Source organism: Trichoderma reesei (genome assembly GCF_000167675.1).
Source record: "Trichoderma reesei QM6a unplaced genomic scaffold TRIREscaffold_5, whole genome shotgun sequence".
In the NCBI taxonomy this organism is placed as follows: domain Eukaryota; kingdom Fungi; phylum Ascomycota; class Sordariomycetes; order Hypocreales; family Hypocreaceae; genus Trichoderma; species Trichoderma reesei.
This window is the reverse complement of record NW_006711152.1, coordinates 731,482-755,032: the sequence shown is the minus strand read 5'-3', so window position 1 is coordinate 755,032 and position 23,551 is coordinate 731,482. Positions and strand designations below refer to the sequence as shown.

At 47.1% G+C, this 23,551-nt stretch overlaps 7 protein-coding genes across 7 annotated transcripts; 4 read left to right on the top strand and 3 right to left on the bottom strand.

The window, feature by feature from the left end:
- Positions 1–411: 411 nt before the first annotated feature.
- TRIREDRAFT_105448 (carbohydrate-binding module family 13) lies at positions 412–1,092 on the top strand (the record flags this gene model as incomplete). Its single annotated transcript, XM_006963807.2, has 4 exons — positions 412–527; positions 584–699; positions 772–871; positions 957–1,092. 4 exons carry the CDS (start codon positions 412–414, stop codon positions 1,090–1,092), a joined length of 468 nt encoding a protein of 155 aa, XP_006963869.1.
- A 257-nt stretch (positions 1,093–1,349) lies between these two features.
- TRIREDRAFT_105447 (uncharacterized protein) lies at positions 1,350–1,938 on the bottom strand (the record flags this gene model as incomplete). The annotated part of the gene is made up of 4 exons (XM_006963621.1): positions 1,350–1,576; positions 1,627–1,719; positions 1,771–1,844; positions 1,901–1,938. The coding sequence occupies 4 exons, from the start codon at positions 1,936–1,938 to the stop codon at positions 1,350–1,352; spliced, it is 432 nt and encodes a 143-aa protein (XP_006963683.1).
- A 410-nt stretch (positions 1,939–2,348) lies between these two features.
- Positions 2,349–5,399, bottom strand: TRIREDRAFT_59065 (uncharacterized protein; the record flags this gene model as incomplete). The annotated part of the gene is made up of 10 exons (XM_006963620.1): positions 2,349–2,543; positions 2,653–2,874; positions 2,941–3,165; positions 3,267–3,506; positions 3,684–3,791; positions 3,867–4,200; positions 4,258–4,404; positions 4,477–4,807; positions 4,962–5,083; positions 5,155–5,399. 10 exons carry the CDS (start codon positions 5,397–5,399, stop codon positions 2,349–2,351), a joined length of 2,169 nt encoding a protein of 722 aa, XP_006963682.1.
- A 1,255-nt stretch (positions 5,400–6,654) lies between these two features.
- Positions 6,655–9,975, top strand: TRIREDRAFT_105445 (uncharacterized protein; the record flags this gene model as incomplete). Its single annotated transcript, XM_006963806.1, has 8 exons — positions 6,655–6,954; positions 7,024–7,248; positions 7,308–7,892; positions 8,693–8,726; positions 8,898–9,037; positions 9,343–9,544; positions 9,696–9,765; positions 9,924–9,975. The coding sequence occupies 8 exons, from the start codon at positions 6,655–6,657 to the stop codon at positions 9,973–9,975; spliced, it is 1,608 nt and encodes a 535-aa protein (XP_006963868.1).
- A 4,014-nt stretch (positions 9,976–13,989) lies between these two features.
- TRIREDRAFT_105444 (uncharacterized protein) lies at positions 13,990–14,793 on the top strand (the record flags this gene model as incomplete). Its single annotated transcript, XM_006963805.1, has 1 exon — positions 13,990–14,793. One exon carries the CDS (start codon positions 13,990–13,992, stop codon positions 14,791–14,793), a length of 804 nt encoding a protein of 267 aa, XP_006963867.1.
- Positions 14,794–16,367: 1,574 nt separating this feature from the next.
- Positions 16,368–18,628, top strand: TRIREDRAFT_120953 (uncharacterized protein; the record flags this gene model as incomplete). The annotated part of the gene is made up of 5 exons (XM_006963804.1): positions 16,368–16,545; positions 16,607–17,275; positions 17,408–17,591; positions 17,655–17,775; positions 17,896–18,628. The coding sequence occupies exons 2-5, from the start codon at positions 16,811–16,813 to the stop codon at positions 18,626–18,628; spliced, it is 1,503 nt and encodes a 500-aa protein (XP_006963866.1). The 5' UTR covers positions 16,368–16,545; positions 16,607–16,810.
- Positions 18,629–19,770: 1,142 nt separating this feature from the next.
- On the bottom strand, positions 19,771–22,441 carry TRIREDRAFT_120952 (uncharacterized protein; the record flags this gene model as incomplete). Its single annotated transcript, XM_006963619.2, has 12 exons — positions 22,280–22,441; positions 22,135–22,200; positions 21,674–22,065; positions 21,442–21,594; positions 21,011–21,372; positions 20,931–20,947; positions 20,778–20,856; positions 20,515–20,636; positions 20,357–20,434; positions 20,271–20,298; positions 19,846–20,209; positions 19,771–19,792 (listed from the first exon to the last, which is right to left on the bottom strand). The coding sequence occupies exons 1-12, from the start codon at positions 22,301–22,303 to the stop codon at positions 19,771–19,773; spliced, it is 1,707 nt and encodes a 568-aa protein (XP_006963681.1). The 5' UTR covers positions 22,304–22,441.
- Between the last annotated feature and the right edge of the window lie 1,110 nt (positions 22,442–23,551).

Sequence of the window (23,551 nt, the reverse complement as noted above, 5' to 3'; positions counted from 1 at the left end):
GATGGCACTGCCCCCGATCCCTACTGGGCAAAGCGGTCTATCAGACAGAAACTATCGAATTCTCAGCTCGTGGAAGCTGTATCCTCCCTCTTGTTCTCGAACCTCAATGTAAGCAATCCAGGTGAACATGATCAACGCCGCTCCGACTAGCGGCATGACGTCTCAGCCGCAGCAACCGTGACAGCTAGTGGTCACATATTCAAGGGCAATCTGACAGTCAGAGAAGATGAATGATCGTTATTTTGTGATGGTAGAGGGAAGAGCTTCTGAAGACAAGTGGGCGTATATGAACATCAAGATCCCTCGCATTACACAGTTCCCTCTAACTCACAGCACAAGTCTTGGAACTCCAATCTGCAAGTCCATCATTCTGAGTCTTCCAGACAATCATTGCCCCAGCTATTCTCCATCATGCCTCTTAAAGACGGAGTTTACATCATCGCCAGCACCCTCGATACCAATCCTGTTCTTGATATTGAGGGCGCCGCCAATCCCTTCAACAGCCCCATCTCCGGTGTAGTCGGTTTGTCAGTTCCCCTCCTTATGAGTGCTCCTTCATATATATCAACTGACGGTTTCCAAGTACGAGAGACACCAATAACACCACCAACAAACATCAGCAGTGGATCGTGACCACTCTTCGTAAGGGTGTCTACGGCTTGAAGTCTACTATTAGCAACGTCTGGATCACTGCCCCTGGTATGCTTTTACGACATTGCCTCTCGGCTGATGCACATGCAGCAGGATGGGATTGCTAACTCATACATTTAGTCGATGGCAGTGTTTCTCAGCTCGACACGTCTGTGTACGATCCCGTTTATAACGAAGCCACCCGTTGGAAAATCACAGCCCTTACCAGCGACACCTATCAGTATGTCATTTCTTTTACTCTCTTTCTCTCCATCAGTCCATCTCTCTTCGTCAGTATCGCATCTAAACTGTAACACATCACTTAGGATTGAAAGTGTGCGATTCCCGAACCACGTTATAGACCTCGAGTATGCCAGTTCGGCTGACAACACTCATGCTATTCTGTATCCGAGCCAACAGAGCGCCAACCAAATCTGGAGGTTCCTCCCTGTTGTAATCTGACATCATGGCCGTTTACAGTTTGCTTAGAGATAGCTAGATGAGACTCGTTTCGATCCGTGATAACTAAGAGAGTACAATTTCCTCAGCCCTCCCTGTCTTGATGTCGAAGAGAAATCCCCGTGCTGTGTTCTTAAGCTCTTGCCTGATCAACTTGTCTTCACGAAGCCATTCAAGGTCATTTCGAACACTGGCCGCCATACTGTAGTCATGCTTTAGTAACACAATTCCCGCTATCAAGGTCATGTCGCTTCAACAACTTACTCCGTGTTTCCGCCCCAGTAAATCTGGTCAATCTCCTCCGAATGATCCTTGCCTAATCTCAATTTTAGAGTGTCGCGCATCCAGTCGTCGGTAAACGTCAGCGTTCCGCAATCTGTATGATGAACGATAACGAGCTCATCAATCCCAAATCTCGCGTCCAGGAGGAGGATATCCCGGACCGCGTGGCGAATGTGGCCGCCAGCGTTGCGGGAGACCATGACCACTGCCTTGTAATCAGCCTCTGGTGATCATGCTCTGCTTTACTTGACGTACTTTCACCGTTTGGTACCCTAAGGTTCAGGTCGATGAACTTATCGACGCTGCATCGAGGATCTACGCAGGCCACTGCCAACGTATGAAGACGATCTGGTCAGAGAGTCACCAGACATGGTGAGAACCAGCCCAGCATCAACATACCGACGATGGTGAGTCGAGGCTTGGCTTCTTTGGTTGCTTCGGCAAGTGTAGGCAATGGAACGAACCCCTTTGGTCTATCATTGTCAAGTTAGGAACGTTCTATCACAAGTTGGAAATGGCGGGAACATACTCGTGAGTTGCAATAAGATCAGCAACAGTCTCGGCCATTTTTCTTGCTTGAGCGCTTCAAGTCGATATCGATCCGATGGCCTGTATGGGGAATTTAGCTGGATTAGAGGTTTTTAATGATGGAAACTGTCTGGTGAGGAGATTCGGGCTCTTTATAACTGGGATTCAACCTATAATCACATCAACCACCCAGCGTCGCATCGTCGGGGACTCTGCATGATTTAGTCGGGTATTAGCATTATACATGCAAAATTCTATCACGAAAGGGGGATCTAATACATGACAGTTGGGCGATTATCTCTTGAAACAGGTGTTGAATTCGTTCATCCTCCTCAGCATAGTCGGGCACTTCCAGTCTACCCCAGTCATCAGAGCGTAAACCTCGAGCTAGGTCAGATTAGGCGCCCAACTCATTTATGTATTTTCGCCCGGTTACTATGAGAACGAGACTATCGCTTCATGCCAAACCGCTTCAAAGGCGAGACATCAGCTTTGTGAGTGAGTTCATCCTCGCCCGCTTGAGTGGCTGCACTGGTGCCCTCCTCAATCGCCGCTTCAACAGCCGGGGCCGGTGGCAGCATCTTCGTGGTGGCCTCAATGCTCCTGATTCTCATTCCCATACCATTGATGACATCAGCCCTTTTCTACAGAAGAACAAAAACATAAACACAGGTGTCAGCCTACATCCGGGCATCATCACAATAGAAGGAAGGGCAACAAGGTCATATGTAGAGTGTAAGTCGTGAAACGTACCTCAGCTGCCACCTGCTTTATATGGTCTTGAGCTTTCTGCGTCCAATCCACTAGCTCGCGCATCTTGAGTTCCTGTTCCTCTTGCTTTCGCGTGAGTGACATCGCATCTACCAGTGATAGCCCCGGCATGATGTCGTCCTGAGAGAGCTCGCTCCACATGCCTGCAATATCGGCAAACACAGAGAAATAGGCCTTGATAGTGACTACGGCCTGATATATCATCTGCAATAACCCATTAGCTTTGTTCACCTCATCAGCCCCAAGTACATGAGACAGGAATGATCATACTGTGCGACTTAGATCAGTATATTTGATCCCCGCAATGGAGGCCTGCTTGCTCGTAGGTTCGTCGGTAATGGCGCTGATATTGTCAATGAATGGTTGCACATTGTACTTGATGACAGCGTCGACTGTAGCACCAATCGCCCCAAAGAAGCGGCAGAGATTGGCAATCTGCGACTTCATCTGGGCAATGAGCCCGATTGCCTGTATAAGGATTTGTTTGACTTCGTTCTAATGTTCCCTTAGAAGCAGTTCCATTGTTCGTTCCGAAAGCTTGTCGGGGGAAAAGGAGTAGACTGGGTATATAGGGATGAGAAGGAGATAAAGCTTACAAGGTCAGCTGTGGTGGTGCTCAGCTTCTGGATCTCAGCTTGAACCTGCGCTAGTTTGTTCTGCTGCTCGACCATCATCTGAGAGGATTTGAGATATAGTTGCTGGGTTGTGCTCAATCGTTTCTGGGCCATGCTGAGGCGGTATTTGGCTGCATCCAGAGTGGCCTGCGCCACCGCCGTTTGGGCATTCGTCCGTGCGATGGCAATTGCAGGATCTTCAGTTTCCACCATGATTGGGAGCTTTCAAAAGACATTGTTAATAAGGGGTGCTCTAAATAGATAGATCAGGTCGTTTTTCTTTGGGGGGGGGGAGGGGGGGGGTAGGGGTAGTTGATGGCCAACGATACTCACACCTGAAGCCGCTGTTCCTGGTCGACTACGGGCCGTGGCTAACAGCTTCTGGACAGACAAATAAACAGAGGACCACTGCTTCTGCCAGTCCTTGACTTCCTTGGATTTGGCTTTGGGAAATCTCTGGCCAATACCTGCGGACTTTTTCACTTCGTCTTGGATAGCCGTGGCAATCTATATCAGTCACGCCGCCCTGTTAGTATACCAGTTGCCTAACTTCTCCCAAAGGGCAAACAGGGGATGCAATACCTGCAGCGCGGTAGTGAAGGCATTCAAAAGGGTCTGGCTGGGCTCGTCGCTTGTAGCAACTACCCTGAAATTGTCGAATTCGCTCTGGAGCATAGACACCACCCAATAAGTGCTCTGAGACGCCCGGCCACCTTTGCCCGCGGCTTCTTCCCAATTCACTCCGCCATCTTTACCCTTGGTCAAGACAGCGTTGAGCGTTTCAAAGTATACAATGTCCTTGATGATATAAGTGTGTGCCGGGTCTTCGGTATGGGGCCGCTCTGTCGGTTTCGGCGCAGGCGGCGTTGGCTGGACCGGAGGCGCTTCACCATTTGGGGGCGGGTTTTTCCCTCCGCTGGTCACTTGTCAAGACAGGGTTCATCATTAGGGACGCATCATAAATGTCACTTACTGCACCAGGCTCCTGAAAAGATCAAGACCATTCGAGGCAGCGGCTATGGGGTTCAGGGTGCTGGCAAAGCCCTTGACTAGCTGCCCTATTGCCGCGGTAGTCGTCTCCGCGATTGAGCTGACAACCTGCTGGCCAATTATATCCCATCTATTTGTGGTATAAAGAATGTTAGTTGTGTCTATTATGATCTGTACTAGCGGAAGCGTTTCGGAGACAAACCCAGAGGGATACTCTTCGGATGCTTGCTTGAAGGTCTCAGTGGCAAGCTCAACCTGCTTAGCAAAGTCACTCGTGATCTTCTTCGTCTTCTCGACGGAATCCTTCTCCGAGTCAAGAAGTGTCTGGGCAACCGCCATGTGCATCTCGGTGGTGCTGAGACGCTCGTCGTTTGTGGATTGTGTCTGCATGCAGGCGGCGTGAAGCTCCATGCAGTGCATAAGCCAACGCTCAAACTTCTCGTCAATCTCCTTCACCTTGTTGTAGCAATCATCTGCTGCTACTTTGATCATGGTAAGCTGAGGGCCAAGCTGCGTTCTAGCCGTATTTTCATCTGTTTACAGGCACATGTTAGTCACAACTTGAGGGCACTTGAATCCAGCTTAGGTATGTTGGCAAAGACTTACCCATCAGTGTGTCGACTACATCGGCAACCTTGTCACATTCAGTCAGGAGAAAAAGTTGGCAGGATAGGTGAGAAGGGCAACATACTCTTTTGGAGACTCTCCCGGAAACCTGTTTGACGAACAGCATGTTCCGTTCGGCCTTGAGAAAGGCCTCCCGGCCATAGTTTGCTGAATCCATCAAGCTGGCGTTGAGCGACGCATGCCTTTGGATACATTATTATCCTCTCTTCTTGTTGCCATGTTCTATGATATGGGTCTCACTCACTTGATGTACTCGAACTTGCCGTCTTCGGGCGGTTCCAGCTGAATGTGATCACTACCTTTAGAGGTACAAGCTATGAAGCAGGAACCAATCGAGGCAAGAGCGACAGGGCCCGATTGAAGCAGCTCTTCCCAATTATACTGGAAGATGACGGAATTCCTGATCTCTTCGACGGCATCATCGGTGACGTCTGGTCGATTGTCAAGGTCATACTGAGCCTTGAGGGCAACAGCGAGCTCTGCCTGAGCGCTATCCATGATGGAGAGCTTTATGAAAAGGAAAGCGTGGAGATGTCGTTTCGATCTCCTAAGTCAAACTCACGTTTAGAACAAGTAAAGAGCTCTATTCTTGTACGGGGTAGAGGGGTGGCTCTTCATACTTATGAATAGATAGGCACACAAGACTGCTCGTCAGCCACCAAAGAGTTCGCAAGAGTTCGCTCAAGAAGCCTTCGAGTATCTCTAGCAGGACTTGATCCTGGTCTTTCAGAGCTATTAGGTTGCGTAATTGCCTAAACAATGCGGTCAACTGAGCATCTACGTAAAGAGTTGGGCTTCCTATGTCAAAAAACAAGATCACTTTCCAGTTACATGCGGTATTATGCGCGCTCTATCATTGTGGTAGCTCCAATTCGCCACTCCGGCATGTAATCGATGCATTGGTTGGTGGCTTCGTTGTTGTTAGCAACCTGCAGCCTTGCCGCCCCCAAATATTGCTATCAAAGTGCAGTTGAGGGGAATATGCGTGCTAATCTCGCTTCAGTGTGTCTTACAAACGTGGACGTCGATGAGTGGTTCATGACCAGGCATACATACGGTATGGTCGGCCTCCCGCAGGTGGTAATTACTATCTTGTTACGCAAGCCTTATACTATCCCGGAACGTACCGCCTGCAGCGGTCCGCAAATGCCATCCCATGACCCTGCAAACCTACATAGGTAATGTAAGTATGGAATGTCTATGGCTGGCGGGGTGAGCGGGCATGTAACAGATCGAAGTCGATGTTAGGTCAATCGGCCACGCTGGGGTAGAAGCAAAACCTCGATCCCCGCAGTTGATATACGTTCGAATGTGCAGAAAGAAGCGTGTGTCATATGCAGATGTCTTGGTATCAGGAGATAAACTTCAATCTTGATCTGACTTGTCCAACTGTTGAGACTCGCATGTCGAATTTAGACTTGCATAAGTCTACCTTGTGATCTTGTTGGTTTGCTCAATCCCATCTGTGTGATAAGCTGGTCTTTCAGTCGTCTGACGTGTCAAGTACCAAAGAGATTGTCACACGCGATCCAGCAAGTTGCAATTTTCTTCCCGAGCAAACCCTTTTCTACGATCAATACTGTCTTGACTATAAACTCACCATAGCTGCGAGGCAACACCCAGCAATCACATCTTGCGACTACATCAGTCATACCTCTGTGAACCAATCTCGACATACACCACAACGCAGCATCCCACACCTATACCGCTGCCATTGCCAATCTGCAATAACAGGAGAACTCTCTCATTCAAGATGGAGAGTCGCGTTTCCGCTCATGGACAGAGTCTAGCCCACATGCGACATGAGTTAAGCATGCTGGCTTCCACCCTGACGGTAGACGCAGCAACGAAGCGATCTGAAGAAATCTCACGTGCATTAGAAATTGGCACAGAGCGTCTCTACATGCTTTCTGTGCTGATTAGGGGCGACTTTGTCTTTGATCAGAGTGACTTGCGACTCAAGGCAGCCCTTGACCACTTGGTCGCGGCATTCACTCAGATCACCGAACTTGCGGACAATCAGCTCGCGGAAGTTGGGCGTCTCAATTCCGATGTAAGTGAGACATGCCGAACATAGAGAAGTGCCATTGGGGAGCAGCTCCTAACCGGCCGGGATTTTTAGAGCATCGAGTTGAGAAATGCCAAACTTCGTCCTCTGCAAGATGGCATTGAGGAAACCAAATCCGACATAGGAGCCCAACTTGAGGGTAATCAACAAGCCATCATGACCACTTCCAACACAGTCGATGGCTTACAGCATTCGGTCAACGCAATGAACAATTCACTCTGCTCTCTCCAAGATAAATTGGGTGAAGCAGAGAGAGTGCGTGACGGTGTCAACATTGCTGTAAGTCAACCAGCCTGATACCCTAGGCAAGAAGAAAATGCTCATTGTGCTGGGTACAGATAAGCATTCTGATACCTATATGGGGGATTGTCGGCTTGATTGACGAGAATGCGTCTCCTGGCGCTGTGTTCCAACTGCGCGACGCCGTCAATAACGTCCGCAACGACCTTCATAACAAGCGTAGGTCCCTGGAACAAGCCATGGAGGGCCTCGCAGCTGCAAGAGAACAGCAGGCTCATCTTGAGCATCAAGCCTGGCGGCTGCGGACTATTCAAACCGAGATTGAAGACCTGGGGAACGAGGTCACCGGCATCATTGAGAAGACGGACGCATTGCAACGAGCTACTGTTGCTGTCAAGCAGCAGCTGACGGTTGCCGCCCAACATGCCGCAGAGCTGAGCAATACCGTCTTGGTCACGGCCCATCAATCCTTCACCAAACAAGAGTTTTGCTCGGGAATCCTCGACATAGCTGAGCAAGTACCGTTGGATCCCAGAAACTCGACTGAAATGACGCTTCTGCTCAATGAGCTTCTAAGCGGTTACGGGAGTGCAAATGTGCCAGCGGCCATTGAGAGTCGAGCGAACGGGTTGCTCGGCGAGGCAGCTAAGTATCAAAGCCTAGAGTGGAATCCCAGCATGCATGTATGTCATTAAATTATGATAGACTATTCAGAGTAAGATTGATCTAGGAACGTGGTTACCTAGCATGCATGTTTACAGAGAAGAGGTGAACACCTCCATTTGCTCAATCCCAAGTCTCCACCAGTTCAAGCTCGGGTCCCCTCTTGCAGCTTTCCAGCTTTGAGACACATGCTAGAATCGCGTACTCCATTTACGGCACGACAGAGGCTGCATTTCCATTATTCAACGGGACTGTTGGCTTGACCTGACCGTTCACGATGATTAACCTAGACAGGGTGCTCCATCAGGCACCAACCCCATCGACAAATCACGGGTGTTTCTATGGACTGGATCGAGCAAATATAAGCGATAGGAAGCCGCCCACTATCTGCAAGTTGGGCCCGAGTTGCCAATACTACTGAGACTCGCCCTGCAGCATGAAGGCGGGGGAGGGGAACAAAACAACAAATATATTAACACAGGGAAGCACGCAGCAATGTTCAGCGGAGGTGGCATGCCATAGAGCCCGAGCTACGTGTATCCAATGCGAATGCTCGCATCATCGCCATGCACACTCTGCATGCATATGAGAGACAGCCATGGGCGGCCTCTGTTCCGCCACGTTTTCCTAACAGTCCCTTGGGTCGGGTAGCATGGCATGGACGCTTCTGACGTAGCTCTATCTGCTGAAGCCCCAGACATCTACTGCGGCTGATCCTTGACGCTCCCGTAAGATTTCGAGAAACCAGTCTGATCACGACACCAAAACACACGTGGCAGTCCCTGAGGCACATGCATGGTATCTTACATGCAAAATACAGAGTGCTATCGGGGAATGCTCGCCGGATGGGCGGGGTATGCATAAATGGTCCAATGCCGGCACCCGGTCACTATGAGAACGAGAGTCCAGCTTACGACGGTGACGAGCCAAAAAAGAAAGCTTCGGGTCAGTCAAGACAATCCACGGCACGACGATTGTGCACCAATAGAGGCAATGTCTAAGCCGCCTATTATTCACCCATATAGGTAGGTTAGGCGTCAGGGGCAAAGCCCAGTCTAGTCCAAGCTCAACAGTCTCATGCGGCCCAGCCAGGGAGTCCTCAAGGACTCAATGGATCTACTTTTCGAGTGGAATATGTCCAAGGAGATTTTCAGGAACTGAAAGGGTACGATTGACAAACATCGAGGAGGCGCGCCTTTACGCCGTAACGACATATATCCATCCGTAGGATGATCTTTGCAACGAGACTCTAGCGCATGTAGCGTTGACATTAGTGACCTTGAACCTCTATATATCATGCTTCAGTCCTGAAGTCCAGTTATTCTCTGGTGTGGTTTTGCTATGTAGCCTTTATAAGTTGCTATAGCAGGTTTCGAGGGAAAGCTGGCTACCGATGTCTTTGAGCGTTGTTCAAAGTGACAAAATCTTGTCATGCGCTTAACCACCATATACAACTAATATTATATGAAGGATTTACACCATCCACACGTCTACACAAGAGTGATTGCCGAAGCGCAGAGTCTTGCAGCTTGGTCTGACCCCCTATTGGCGACCCTCATGCCTTGGCCTCTCGCAACGCTCGCGCACGAGCTCCCGAAGGGAACTAGGCAGAGACTCATGCAGTTGGTCACCACGCGACTTAATGGGCATGAGCATGATGATACCGTCGATGGTAAGCTAATTTCTGATGCTTGTTCGAGGACAAAAGAGCAATCTATAGCAACTCAGGAATCGCCAGAATAAATTCGGGGGCATCTCCTTAAAAGGAGAATACTATACCTTTAATAGTAATGGGAAAGGAGCATAATTTCTAACCCTTCTAGGTCCAGATATCACCCGCATCATCATGGCACGGTTGTCAGCTGATTTCGAAGCCCCATCCCTTCGAGTGCGGTAAGATGCCAGTAATGTCTCTTGCAAGCATATAAGCCACTCACAGCGGCGAACTTTCAGGACGCTTGTGCTGCCATATAGAGCTATGGCTCCAAGCTATAACGATAGCAAATGAGACTACCCATGAGTGAATTACCACTAATATCTATCCCTTATAGAACCAAATTAGACGAGTATCTCTGTCTTATGAAGATGAAGTGGCCATGGTGATCTATTTGGCACCTTACCGCATCTAAAGGGATAGGTAGCATTGTGCAGCGAACCACTCCGTGCCACTTCATGGTTGAGCCTCTCAGAGATGCCTCTTCATGACCCTATCTACTACCAAGCCCACGTCAAGATTCTGTTGGTCAAACAGCAAGGCCTCGAGTCCAACCTTGCACATCATTTACCACCGAATTTACGTTTCACACCACGGCCTCCTTGCCATTCATACACATCTCCTGAACAGCCGCCCCCAGGAACGTCTCTCCAAAATGGTCTATAGGTCTAGAAGTAGCAAAATTGCATTGCAAGTTCGTGTATTTTCCAGTTTCTAGATCCATCATCTTCTGGAGAGAGGCTGGAGTAAGGACGGACCTCGGGTTATCTGTTAAGGTTCCACAGAACTAACAAACGTCAGGAAGCCTTCTAGCAAATCCTGTGAAGCAGAACTGCTGCTATCATTAGGCTAAAGTACCTGTAGGTGGGTTACAGACCATGGGCATCCCCCATACCGGCTTGTTCCTGACAGGGGTCTTCAAGCTTAGCAGATATATCAGAGCCTCTCAATTTGCACACAACAATCAGTGGTTTACACACACCACTAAACCTGTTCTAGCAAGGTCGGCCCCCTATAGTAATAACATGTAATTTATACTTACTGTAAACTGGTCCAGTTAAGCTTCTAAGTCTTAAATATATTACATAATATAGAACGCAATTAGCTTCTTTATAAGGGACTATTGTAATAATAGTATTAGCTTTAACCTTTAGCTATAACTTTAACTTACTAACTTTAAGCTTTTATTTTATTACTGCTACTACTAAAACTATTAGCTTTTTTTATATCTTTTTACTTATTAAAATATCTTCTATTTATATTAAAGAATATATAGCATTTAAAAATACTTTTACTGCTATAAAAGTATTTAAAGCTATTAATAGTTTTATAGTCTTAAAATTATAAATAATAAAGGACTATACTAGTATATTTAATTACTGCTTTATTATTTACTAATATAAAGGGTCTTATTATTAGTAATATAAGAAAAAGACTAAAAAAAGGATATTAATAAAAAAGTTAAACTGCACTTTCTTTTTTTTTATTATAAAAAAGCCTTAAGACTTTTCTTAAATTATTAAACTAGCTAATTTATAGTATAATTATAATCTAGTTAAAGATTTAATTCTCTCTCTTTACTTATAAAAAAAGTTATAGCTTAACTTTAGCATTAAACGCTTATATAACCTTATTAGAACTTAATTATAGTATATAATAATAATAGCTAGTATAATTACTAGTAAGATTTATAAGAAATATAACAGTCTTCTGCTTATAAAAAAGGATATTTAGTTCTATTAGCATAAGCTATAGTTAAGGTAATATAGCCTTTATATATCTATATAAGCCTTTCTTAATTTCCTTAAAAATAATAACTAAATCTTTTACTATACTATTAATTATAATGCTAATAGCTAATTATATAAGTTCTTTTAAACTTATATAAATAATATAGAAGACTAAAGCTAGAATCTAGAACTCCTTAATATAAATAACACTTATAAGGTAAACTGTTTTAATATGCCCTTATTTTAGATTATAAGGATAACAGCGCTATATATAAACTTTAACGCTAGCTTTAGGTTAACTATAAAAGAGGATATAAAGGCCTTTATTTAGCTGCTTTAAAAAATAAAGGAAGCTGCTATAAAGGCTAAAATCCTAGATCTTAAAATTATTATTATAAACTTTAACTTAGCTTTTAAAAAAGCTCTTATAATTATCTTTAATTTATTTTAATAGTAAATTTATATATAGTATATAATAAAGAATATTATTCTTTATATAAAAAAGAACTAGGTTAAAAGTCTTACTAGTAATTAGATTATAAGCTAGGCTAAGGAAGATAAAGCTTATAAAGCTGCTGGCCTTAGCCTTAGCCCTTTTATATAGTAAGATAATAAGATCTTTAATACTATATAATAAGAAATAGCTAAAAAAGCTATTAAGGAGGTAATATAATAAGTATTTTAGCTTTTTTTATTTATAATAATATTACTTTTTTATAAAAAGGATTAGGAAAATACTGCTAATAGTATATATAATACTTAAATAGCTATAATATATACTAAAATTAAGAAGGAATTTAATTAGCTTTTTATTAAGCTATAAAAGGTGTTTTTAAACTAACTTAGTAAGTTTAAAAATACCTCTATTTATATTATAATATATGCTAATTTAATATTATAAAGATTATAAGTTATCTCTTAAAGACCTATATACTAAAGCGCTGCTAATTTACCTATTATATTATTAAAGACTATTAAAATTATAATATTATAATAATATCTTATATAAAGAGCGCTTATATATAGTTAAAGGTACTTTTAAGAAATAGGTTTACTAACCTATTTTAACTTTAATAGTATATTTAGTAGCTTTTTAAGTAATACTATAAGTATTATTAGTATTAATTTTAGTATAAGGTAATCTATTACTAGGTCTAGTTTATTAATAAACTGATTTTTACTAATTTATTATAAAAAGTTAGTTAGTAAGCCTTATTATAAATCTAGAAGTAACTAGACCTTATAAAGGATAACCTTTAAGGGAAAATAAAGCTAAAGGACTATATAAGGGCGTTTTATATATAGTAAGGACTACCTTATTATTATATAATTTTACTATTATTATAAGTAGGAGAGTCTTTTAAAATAATACACCTTAATAAGCATTAGTGGCTTAAGGCAGATATAGTATATAAAACATTAAAGATTAAGAATTATAATACTAACCTTAGCTTTAAGCCTAAATAATAAGCCTAACTTAACTAATTTTATAAATATAAGTTAATATAAGTACTATTATAATAAAGGCCTTTTAACTAGCCTATCCCTTAGTAAGTAAAAATAGGCTAAATTCTTAATAACTAAAAGGCATTTAAAAAATCGCTAAGTTAAGCTGCTATAATATTATAATTATAATAATAGAGTTAAAATATAGCTGCTAATAGCATTCTAGCTATTACTTAAAGGCAGCCTATAGTTATTTATTAATATAGCTAAATTCTGCTATATTAAAAATATTTTAATATACCTTCTGCATTATTATAGTAAATGCAGTAGCAGCGCTATTTCCTATAAGCTTTATAAATACTACTGCTGCTGCTACTACTGCTATATTAAATATTATAAATACTACTGCTGCTGCTGCCTTAAGCATTATAAATGCTGCCTTTAAGCTAAGAGTTAGGAAGCTATTAAATATAGTAAACCTCTTAGCAGTAAATTAGTAAACTTAAAGGTACTTTTATATATAATTTTAGTAGAAATATATATAATCTATTACTTTTAAGCTTATTATAGGTTTTAAAGCATTATTTTTATTATCCTTTATAGCAGCCGCTAATATTATAGTAATAAATGCAAATTCTATTACCTAATAGAAGCACTTTTTATTATACATAATGTATTTAAGACTTAGAAGCTTAACTAGACCAGTTTATAGTAAGTATAGATTGCATGTTATTACTATAGGGGGCCGACCTTGCTAGAACAGGTTTAGTGGTGTGTGCAAACCACCGATTGTTGTGTGCAAATTGAGAGGCTCGATATATCGCGCGTATCTGGTTCATCATTGGACCATCTCATGGGATCGACAGGGTATCGAACAAGGGTCAACCAACGGTTCCTGCGTGCCGTCTTTCCCGCGAAGCCATGCTCTTCCTAAAGATTGTTGGCGCAGTCCTCAAAGGTCCCTGATGGAGAAGCGCCTTTTGCATGCAGCATGAAATTACCTGCCGCATGTGATGGTTGCAATCCGCCAACTCGAAAGTCACGATCATGTCGACGCACCGACTTGAGATGCTTTTTTCTTCTTCCTTCTCTTCCCTTTGTCCTCCTGCCTCATACAAAGTTCTTTCAACCCCTTTCAGCAGCCAGTGACCCAACACAGGCTACCCGCCAACTCATCGTTTCCTTCCCCTTCTCTTCAGCCTTTTATTTCTTTTCTTATCATCCAACATGGGCGCTTCCAGTCACTTCCGTCTTGCTTGGGCCGTGCTGACGACAGGCTTGATGACTGCAATGGGCGACAAAAGCGATGAATCTCTCGTTGCACTTCCCGCCGTCTTTGAAGTGGACTTGCTGTTCCCTCACAATGCAACTTACGCTCCCAGCGCGCTGATGCCCATCCTGTTTGCGGTGCAGAATCCGACTCTGGCGCCGTCGTCCGCCACAATTACATTCGACCTGTGGCGAGGCAACGACACGAGATCGCCAGGCTCTGTCGGCAGCGTACCGCTTGCCCTCAGCCTCGATGTGGCCACCGAGCGACAGAGGTCCAACGAGCCTCTCCTGCTTAACGCTCCCGTCAACACCATTGCCTACCCGGACGGCGTCTGGACCCTCGCCTGGAGTCTGGAGTACTTCAACTGCTCTACATCTCAAGGCAAGGCGCGCAGCGAAACGTTCTACACCGTCTTCACCGTGAGCAAGTCTGGGCAGGCACCTGACATGAAGGCGGGCACATCCGCCGACGTCTGCGGCTCCTCGGCAGCCCTGGCATACAACGTGACCTCTTGGGACGAGCTCGCATGTGGCATGCCCGGGCCCAGCCCGACCACAAACCCGTGCTCGGTGACGGTCGATTCTGCAGCCGTGTCCAGCCTGTCCGCCTTGGCCAGGGCCACGGGCTACGTCTGCTCTCCGAACTCGAACATCACATGTCCGACTTCCTTTTCCTCATCGGGCAGTCCTCGAGTGGCAGCGGTGTCTACATTACTCACGCTGTCGGCCGCCCTGACTGTCCTGATTCAGCTTCGATAGAACTAGATGCATACTTTTACCAAAGTGCAGCTTCTCCTTCTTTTCTCTTCTTGACAAATAGCAGTTACTTAGCCTTAATATATGCTTTAAGACCATTCTTCCATTCTTGTAATATAATACTCTTTGTGGCATGCGCGTTACATACGAGATCTGCGGTCTGAATGATGCAGTCTTGATTCCTCGTGAAAATTGACCTTAAATTAAGCACCCATATAAGCGTAATGCATCAGCAGAACCCACGTACGAATGGTTGACATACATACTGTAAAGCCGATGAGGAAAGGATTTTCAACATGTCTCCTACAGTAGATCCCCGACAAGGTCTATCGCAGATCCATGAGATCCAGACCAAACAGCTGGAGATACAGCTTCATGTCATGTCACTCCTTCGGATGTATTGGAAAGCCGTTATAGAGAAGAGCATAGATAGCCAGTGCCACATAGCAATTGCGATGGAATTCCTTCAACCATACCCGTCCATGATAGCATTCGACCGAACTCCCTGGCCATTGCGCCGCCAAATTCTTGGGTTAACATGCTGGTCCCGTAGACTACCTACAGAATCTAGACCAACTCCATGCGAGTCGCTGTCACAGGAGATGAGCAGGGAACTGCGGGAAAATGCGTTGTCAAGGTGTGCATACCCAATGATCCTGGTCAAGACACCCATGTCGGTTCCGCATCGAGGCAGCCGACCACTTTCGCCTCATATCGAGCTGTAAGCGCTTTGGGAAAGGGAATATAACAGCTCCATCAATTTACTTGCAGCAACCAACAGATCGAACTCAAGCCTCTCTTCGGTCTCGTGAGAGTCTGATCCGCCAATACTGAACGGGTCAACGGGCAAAAGCGAAGTTAATACCGTCCTTATTCCCGCCAACAGCCAATCCCTGGATCTGCCAAAACAAGAGCTGAGTGCAACGTTGTATAGCACCGAGTCTTACAACTTGACACTTATCACCACATTCAACGCCCTCATCGCATTCTTGGTCCGGTATTGTTCCTTTGATAGCTATTCATCTCTTAGCCAGCCTTAAGAGTCCAGTACTGTCTTGTCCACACCACGTAACACAAGCCTTTGAGGTGAAGAACCGCAACACCTCCCACCTCTGCTGTATACAGCCCTTGATGGCAGATTTATCCGCTTGGCTCCTTCAAGGTTACCCCTGGATTTAGTTCCCACACCAGCCGTGCCGCGTTCCGGTCCAACGGCAGCCTCTCAACCTTGCCAGACCAATGGCCCAGTTTACCCACGTTAAATCATAGCCAATGGCTCAATGTCTGGTGCGGGTCAATGCTGGGCGATGTTATGTCTGTTGGTCGCAGACAATTTACCGACTTCATAGACTTTGGGATCTTTTGTCTACGTACGACTGTGACGGCGAGCTGACTCGTTGTATATCTTGCGTTCCTGGAGGAGTGATTCCGAACCAGTGCCTTTCTGGAAGGCCATTGCTACAAGCATTTACTCTGATCATGCGACTTTGTCTTCATCTACACTCACTCCCCATCAACATACAATATTATCCTGTAACATTTCTTTGGTATTCGTTTACTGCGTCAGTGCCGTACATGCCTAGCTGTACAGCCGTTCCTCTATCCCCTCGTTACATCACACCATAACATATCGAACCTTTGTTGAAGCTTCGACATCCTCTCACTTATACAATCCTTAACTACTATTTTGACTACTTTGTCACGTCCATAGCTGCATTTATATGTCCGTATAGGTCTACAGTTACGCTCCACACGGTATAGAAGAGGTGACCCTATCTGTTGATGCGAAACCGATTGACTGACTTGGCTCGACAAGTGACCCGCGAAGAATGGTCAAAGAGGGATAGAACACTCATCACTGCCAACGCCGGCTTATAAGTTGCAATTCGAGTTGCATCACAATCACGCGTCGAACAAGACAAATCCACAATAACATCTCGCTATCTTTGACGTGGCAGTCAACCTCGCCGTATGCTTTGCCATCTCAGCCTCTTTCTAGTCACCAGATTTGCATAACGCGATGTCGCTACCCTCCAAGTCTTCCGCGTGGCTTCGGCCGCGGGATGCTTCCCTTGGCTTCCTGATATATATCACCATCGCCACCTTGTGCTTGTTCATCGGCACATCTTCCGCCGCAGCAGCGAGCGATCGAACTGGCAACTGGACCTCCCTGACCTGTTCAGATCCGGCCGTGCAGGATGCTCTCTATATGGGCTGCGCCCAGCGCTGGTCCGAGTTGGACGCCGACGACGCTTGGAAGGACGTCATCCGAGTATGGACTCAGCACGACGAGGGCAAAACCACGTTCAGCGTGTCCGTCATGAACACGCTCCATGCCCCTAACGAAACGGACTGCGGGTTAATCGCTCCCGAAGGCAACTGTGATCAGACCCAAACTTGCGGCTATATTCTAAGCAGTAACGGTACCGGTGCTACGGGGCCCGCGGCCTATCTGATCTATGAATCCCTCGTGGCCATCAACGAGGTGAGTCTCGTCTCTCCGGCTCCGAGGCAGCGGGCGAACAGGACACACATATATTGAGAGGAAGAGAGGGAGAGATGGCAAGAGTAATTTTTCCCTTCTGATGGACTCGACTGACACAGATTTACAACCCAGATGTACTACAACCTCTACAATGCAATTCAGGATGCCGCACAAGATATCGTCCTCTTCTCGATTCTACCCATGGAGCAAGCATTTGCACCGGTGCCTCCGAAACCCGCCGCCGAGTGGCTACCAATATTGCGCAACATGCTGGATCTCGGCGTCAGGGCAATCTCCGCATCATTCTTCAACGCGCGTAAGTAAGTCTGGATCATGAACCACCGCATCAGACACACGGTTAAACACCCCCTTCTCCTAGTTTTTGGTTCTTCGCAAGCTCTTGGCAACCGTGTAGACGCCGACACGGCCAGGAACATCACGTATGCCAGCCTCGCGTTGACAACCGCAAGCGTTTCCGCTACGATTGATGGTAGTTCAAAGTAAGTACAATCGTTGCACTTTGGCGAATCACCGAGTCAGATGGTACCCTGCGGCGGTCCACGCAAATAGTGTTGGATCGGTGTCAAGATATGAGCACTTTGGTAACCGAGTCTACGCAGGAAGCAATGGACACCAAAGTCTCAAACAACCTTCAGTTCCACCGTGGGACAGGTCTTCTCCGGCTGGGCTACCATCGTTGAAAATCAGCTCTATACTCTATTCGATGGATCTGAAGCCTCTGTCAAACTCCTCGGCTCAATGATGGCCAATGGCCATCTCCTCGACTGTAACGGTACTAGCCCCGTGGATGCCTACGACTTTACCAACGACCTGGAGAAGTTCATCCAAAAAGCCTTTTACGCGTTCGCCATCCCGGCCCTCTGGACCGTCTCCGGCACCAATGCCTTCGTCGTCGACTCGGGCTATCCCTGCGGCACGGTCAACCCACTGACCAATTACATGACCGAGGACACCCAAGAAGCCACCTATTCATGCCACAACAACAGCTTGTACTATCTAGTCTATCCCGGCGGTGGCTCACATGGCCAATTCGCCGCACCGCCAGGACTTGACGGCCTCGCCAAGGGGTACTGGGGCAACCTCTCCCTGTCCGACCTCATCGCGGGATCCGTCAACACGTACGTCGCCAACGGCAACACCAACGGGGGCGCCCCCGCCAACCAGCAGAACCAGCAGACTCTGCAGGACCTCGCAAGCCAGGACGTTACGACCCCCGGCTTCATCACCCTCCCGGTGTGCAGCGCTCAGGTCGCCTTCGCCTCGTGGTCGAGCCCATCGCGGTCCAACTCCAGCGCTCCAGGCTATCCCTGCAACCCGCTACAGGGCTCGTAACCAAAGTGCAACGGCTACACCTACGAGGGTCAGACCAGCTCCGCCTTTCCCCCGACCGTGTGCCGACTGCCGGACCATCATCGAGGACATCCTAGGGCAAAGATGGCGAGTGAGCACTGGCATTGGTTCGCAGCGTGTCGAAGTATGACCTGTTGTGGAAGCGGCCTATTCTGGCAACCGTGATAGTCATCTACCTCCTTGCCGCTTTGGTGATGGAGACAGTAATACACTACTATGACAATACTTCCTGGTGTTGTAGATTCGATGACAACATGAGTTCCATTGCATACTTGTACTATGTTCCGATCAATCCAATTTGTGAATTACATACTATCCACACATTTATAGAGTCCATCAGGTGATTTTATCTACCGAGGGAAGCAGAGTTCAACTCGTTTCTCAGGCAAACAGGGAAGACTTACAGCAAGACATCAACAGCTATGCTGAGCCACCATACCTTTGTCTAACACATGAAGAGGAAACGTCCAGCCTAGCAATAAGAAGACGCCCAAGAAATGAGACTCAAATTCTGGCTATGAGTGCTTCTTGGATTGGCAAAGCAGATTGGCTTTGGCAATCATCTTCTCAGGGGCTTCGATTAACATCCACAACACGACCTTGGAACAGCTGTCGGAAATTCCCAACAATAGAATCCGCATTCAAACATGCTAAGCGAGCAGAGAACAAGCCGACGCCCTGAGGCTAATTCATTGTTTTGGTCTTTTGTTGTCGTCTATGTGTCGCCCTGCAGTAAATCCATGTATTGCCTCTCATTGCTTGCCCCAAAATCACGATGCCAAAGAAACAGACAGAACTTCTGTTCGTCGTACTGCTTTTTTCTTGTTTTTTGTGCTTCCCCAAGGCAGATCACAAGTAGGAAATAGACTTGCCACGCAGCGGCTCCAGAGCTACAACGAAGGGGGATCTCGCATGATGCCCAGATGCTGCTGGCAACTAAGCCAACGGCTCCATCGATTTCCAGCGTGAACTCTGCCTTGGTGGACTGCTTCATGTTGCACGATGCTGTAGATTCCCCTTGCTTCTTCACGGGACTTCACTTTTTCCCAATATATGTGGCGCAAGCCATCGATGAGGCCAGGTCCAAAAAGTTTACACGCCAGTAGAGCTCCGAAAGTCGTCGATTAGCTGGCAATGTTGTAGATGCTATGGCTCTGTCAATAACGTGTCATGCTGCAAAAGAATAATGAGTCACTCACTTAATATCCTCCCGGTATGACGGGCTTACAACGCCATTTCTGGTGCCGTTGCCCTGTGCCCCATTTTGGCCAGGAGCCATGTTAACCACGCCGCCGTTGGCAATGAGCATGGACTCTGAGCAGTTGGGCGTCTTGCGCTTCTTGTTCTTGCCTCGGAGCTGGCTGATGTGCTCAAAGTAGCCTTCGGGCACGTCGGTGATGTACTTGCCGGAGAAGACTCCGACCTCGAACTCCTTGACCTCGCTTCCTTCTCCAGCGGCTTCGACACAGGCCGCCTTGAGGTCGTCAAGGCTCTGGAAGATCACCTTGTCCGCCTGGATGTTCTCGGCCACTTGTTCGGTGGTTCTGTTGTAGGCAACGAGTTCTATAGGGCACTTGTTAGCGGGCTGAAGGGGACTCTGAATGTTTCTTGGGGTGTTTCTTACCGTCAGGGTCGGCGAGATCAATTCCGTACTGTGAAAGCCGCACTAGGTTAACACAACCCCAGACGAATTCAGAGGCAGGTACTTACGATGTGCTGGTTCATGATCTCGGGAGAGCATGAGACGACGTAGACACGGGTTGCTCCGGCTTCTCTGGCCATTTGGACCTGAAATCAAACGTTAGCTACAAGGTGAATGGTTGGAGCCAGCAGCAGCAGTGGCTCCCCGTGGTTCACAGATCACGTACAATCTCGCGCGACGTGTTTCCTCTTACGATGGAGTCGTCAACGATGCAAATGGCCTTGCCGTCGAATTCGGATTCAATGGGTGAGAGCTTTCGACGGATGCCCTTCTTTCGCGCCTCTTGACCTGTGGACGGTTTAGTATAATAGATTTTTGAGACTTCCCATACATGGAGAGGAGAATCAACGTACCAGGCAAGATGAAAGTGCGGAAGACAGAACTGAAGTTAGCTTTTGACGCCCGTATTGCCGTGCGAGAGTATCTTACCATAGCGATTCTTCACGAAAGCGTTCGAGTAGGGACGGTCGAGACAGCTTGCCAGAGTAGCCGCGGCCGTGTTACTAGTCTGGTCGACAGGTTAGTATACGAGATCGTCGACATGGACATTCGCTACTGTATGGAGACCAAGGCGATCCTCACCTCTGGAACCGGGATGACTGAAATTGCAAGACGTTGTTAGCATGTATACATGTACGCGTTCGAAGACCTCAGTTACGTACCAACATCAATCTCCGCAATCTCCTTTTCAGTCAGAACCTCCCTCATCTTCTTGGCCAGCTTAACACCCATGTTCTGTCGGCTGCGGTGCACAGAAATGCCATCGATGCAGCTGTCGGGCCGAGCCAGGTAGACGTACTCGAAGACGTCAGGGGTATACGATTTCGGCTCCACGATCTGGCGGAAGTGGACAGTGCCGTTCTTCTGGCAGAAGACGGCTTGGCCGGGCTTGATGTCGATGATGTCGGTGAAACCAAGCTGTCTGAGAGCAACGGATTCAGAGGCGAGGAAGTAGTCCTTGGCTCCAGGCAGGGTTTGGGAGGGTCGAGAGCCGAAGCAAAGAGGTCGAATGCCGTTTGCATCTCTGTGTGATTTATCGAGTCAACACTGGTCCAATCCCTTGGCATGGTAGTACCTAGTCAGAGGGACGTACCTGAAACCCAGAATGCCAAAACCAGTGACCATGGCAGTGCAAGCATAAGCTCCCTGGCACTTGGCATAGACGTCACGCAGAGAGGCGAAGATGTCGTCGACGTTCACTCGAGCTTTGCCGAGCTCATTAAGCGCATATGCAAAAACGTTGAGCCTGTAGCTTCAGTGTCAGAAAGCTGACCCCAAGAGTGACATCCAACCAGCACAAGGTTATAAAAGGCGTAGAGACGCACAGGAGCTCAGAATCAGAGTCCGAGTTGATGTGTCGGCGGGCCTCGCTGTCGAGAAACTCGCGGAGGTAGTCGGGGTTGATGAGGTTGCCGTTGACGCTGATGGACAGGCCAAAGGGAGAGTTGACGTAGAGCGGCTGCGCTTCAGATCTATGGTTCTGCATCAGCATTTGCTCGAGGCATCGATCGAATCGAGTGACTAGGGCAATCACATACGCAGACGATGTGCCGGCGGTAGGATAGCGGACGTGGGCAATGCCGAAAGCACCAGGCAGCTGCTCGAGGAGAGCGAACCCGTCAAACTCGGAAAAGACCTTTTGCGCCATGCCCAGGCCTTTCCGCTGGTAGACGCGGCCTCCGTTACAGACCGAGATACCGGCAGCATCCTGGCCTCGCTATTTTTTTCCCGTTCCTGTTAGCTTCGAAAGCAACAGCCGTGGTGATGGACAAGAGTCAAGACTTGCGTGTTGGAGGTAGTAGAGACTCTCGTGCAGCTCGATGGCGGCCGTAGTGGCCTCCGGGTCGCCGAGCTAGATTTGAAGAAGTCGTCCAGAGTCAGCAAAGATCCTTGCCAGCGTTGCAGCGGGATTCCCTCTGGAGGAGACGAACCATCAAGCCAGTGACGCCACACATCTTGACGACTGTTCACGACGGATTCGGCGGAATGGAAGCAGTCGTGAGCCTCAGCGGTTGACAATCAGCACGACAACGCAGGAATGCGCTGCAGAGACGCAATGGACGCTCGTGGTGACGCGGGTTGCGGCGCAAAACGTCTCGATCGGAGGGCAAGTTTTGGCGCAAAGAGTCAAGTTTCGCGATTTGGATTTTTTTTTTTTAAACCCCGCAGGATCTGCCAGACTAGATCCATCAAACGGCCTGCAAGGGAACGTGGGGTTCACATTGATAATAGTACCTACTATCTAAGGTAAGGTAGCCTAGATGGAATCTCTTCTCCCCCCCAACAGCTTTGACCATTACTCGATACTAGGCCGTGCACTTCTACGTTGTCCAAGCACTGGCATGACTATTGGATTCTTTTGATTGTATGCCCTCTCGTGACTTAGGTACTTTCTTTGATGCTCTCTGCTTCTATGCTAGTCACTGGAAACCATTGGAATCCAGGGGTGATGCTTTGTAGCTCGGGCAGTGCGGGAACAGTGGCAAAACACTGGCCTCCGACTTCGTCCTCCTCGCTGAAGAGAACAGTGGGGACACGGCAAGATAACAGACAGGCTGTGAACCATGGATGCCTGAAGAATGGACAGCCGCATGCTAAAGTGGTGAACAATGTACTCGTATATAGAAGGCAGCCTGCATTGCCAAAGCCTTGTCCTACTGTAGATGCAAGACAACGGCTACTAGATGCAGCGCGCTTAAGCATCCGTTGTGTAAGTGCGTGCTTCCGTGACGCATCTCGGGCCATCAATGCCTGCAGAGCAGGGGTCGTCTCTTGCGTTACACCTGTCCACGACCCAGTCACGGCAACCCTGGTCTCTTCGACGGACTGTCCAGCGACTGCAACGAGATCCAGTTACTGCTCTGATATTGTAGTCTCAATGCGGCAAATGGAAGGGGCCATCACGAGCCTGACATCATTCTGTTCTACCTCAATCATGGGACAGGAGTGTTCGTTCGCATGCTGTTCTTCTCCCAATCATCACGATCTCCTAAGCATGTTCAGCATCCACTATCGCTCACCACTCCCCTGATTTCTACAGTAGATCCCATTAATGCAATAGCTAATCTACCTCTCCATAAATATTTACGAAATCAGGACGCTTCATGTACCTAGTAATACATTTCCTACGGCAACATGTGAGCAGCATTAAGAAATCAGCTTCACATCAGATCAGCCCCACCAAGAAATCGACACAACCTCGA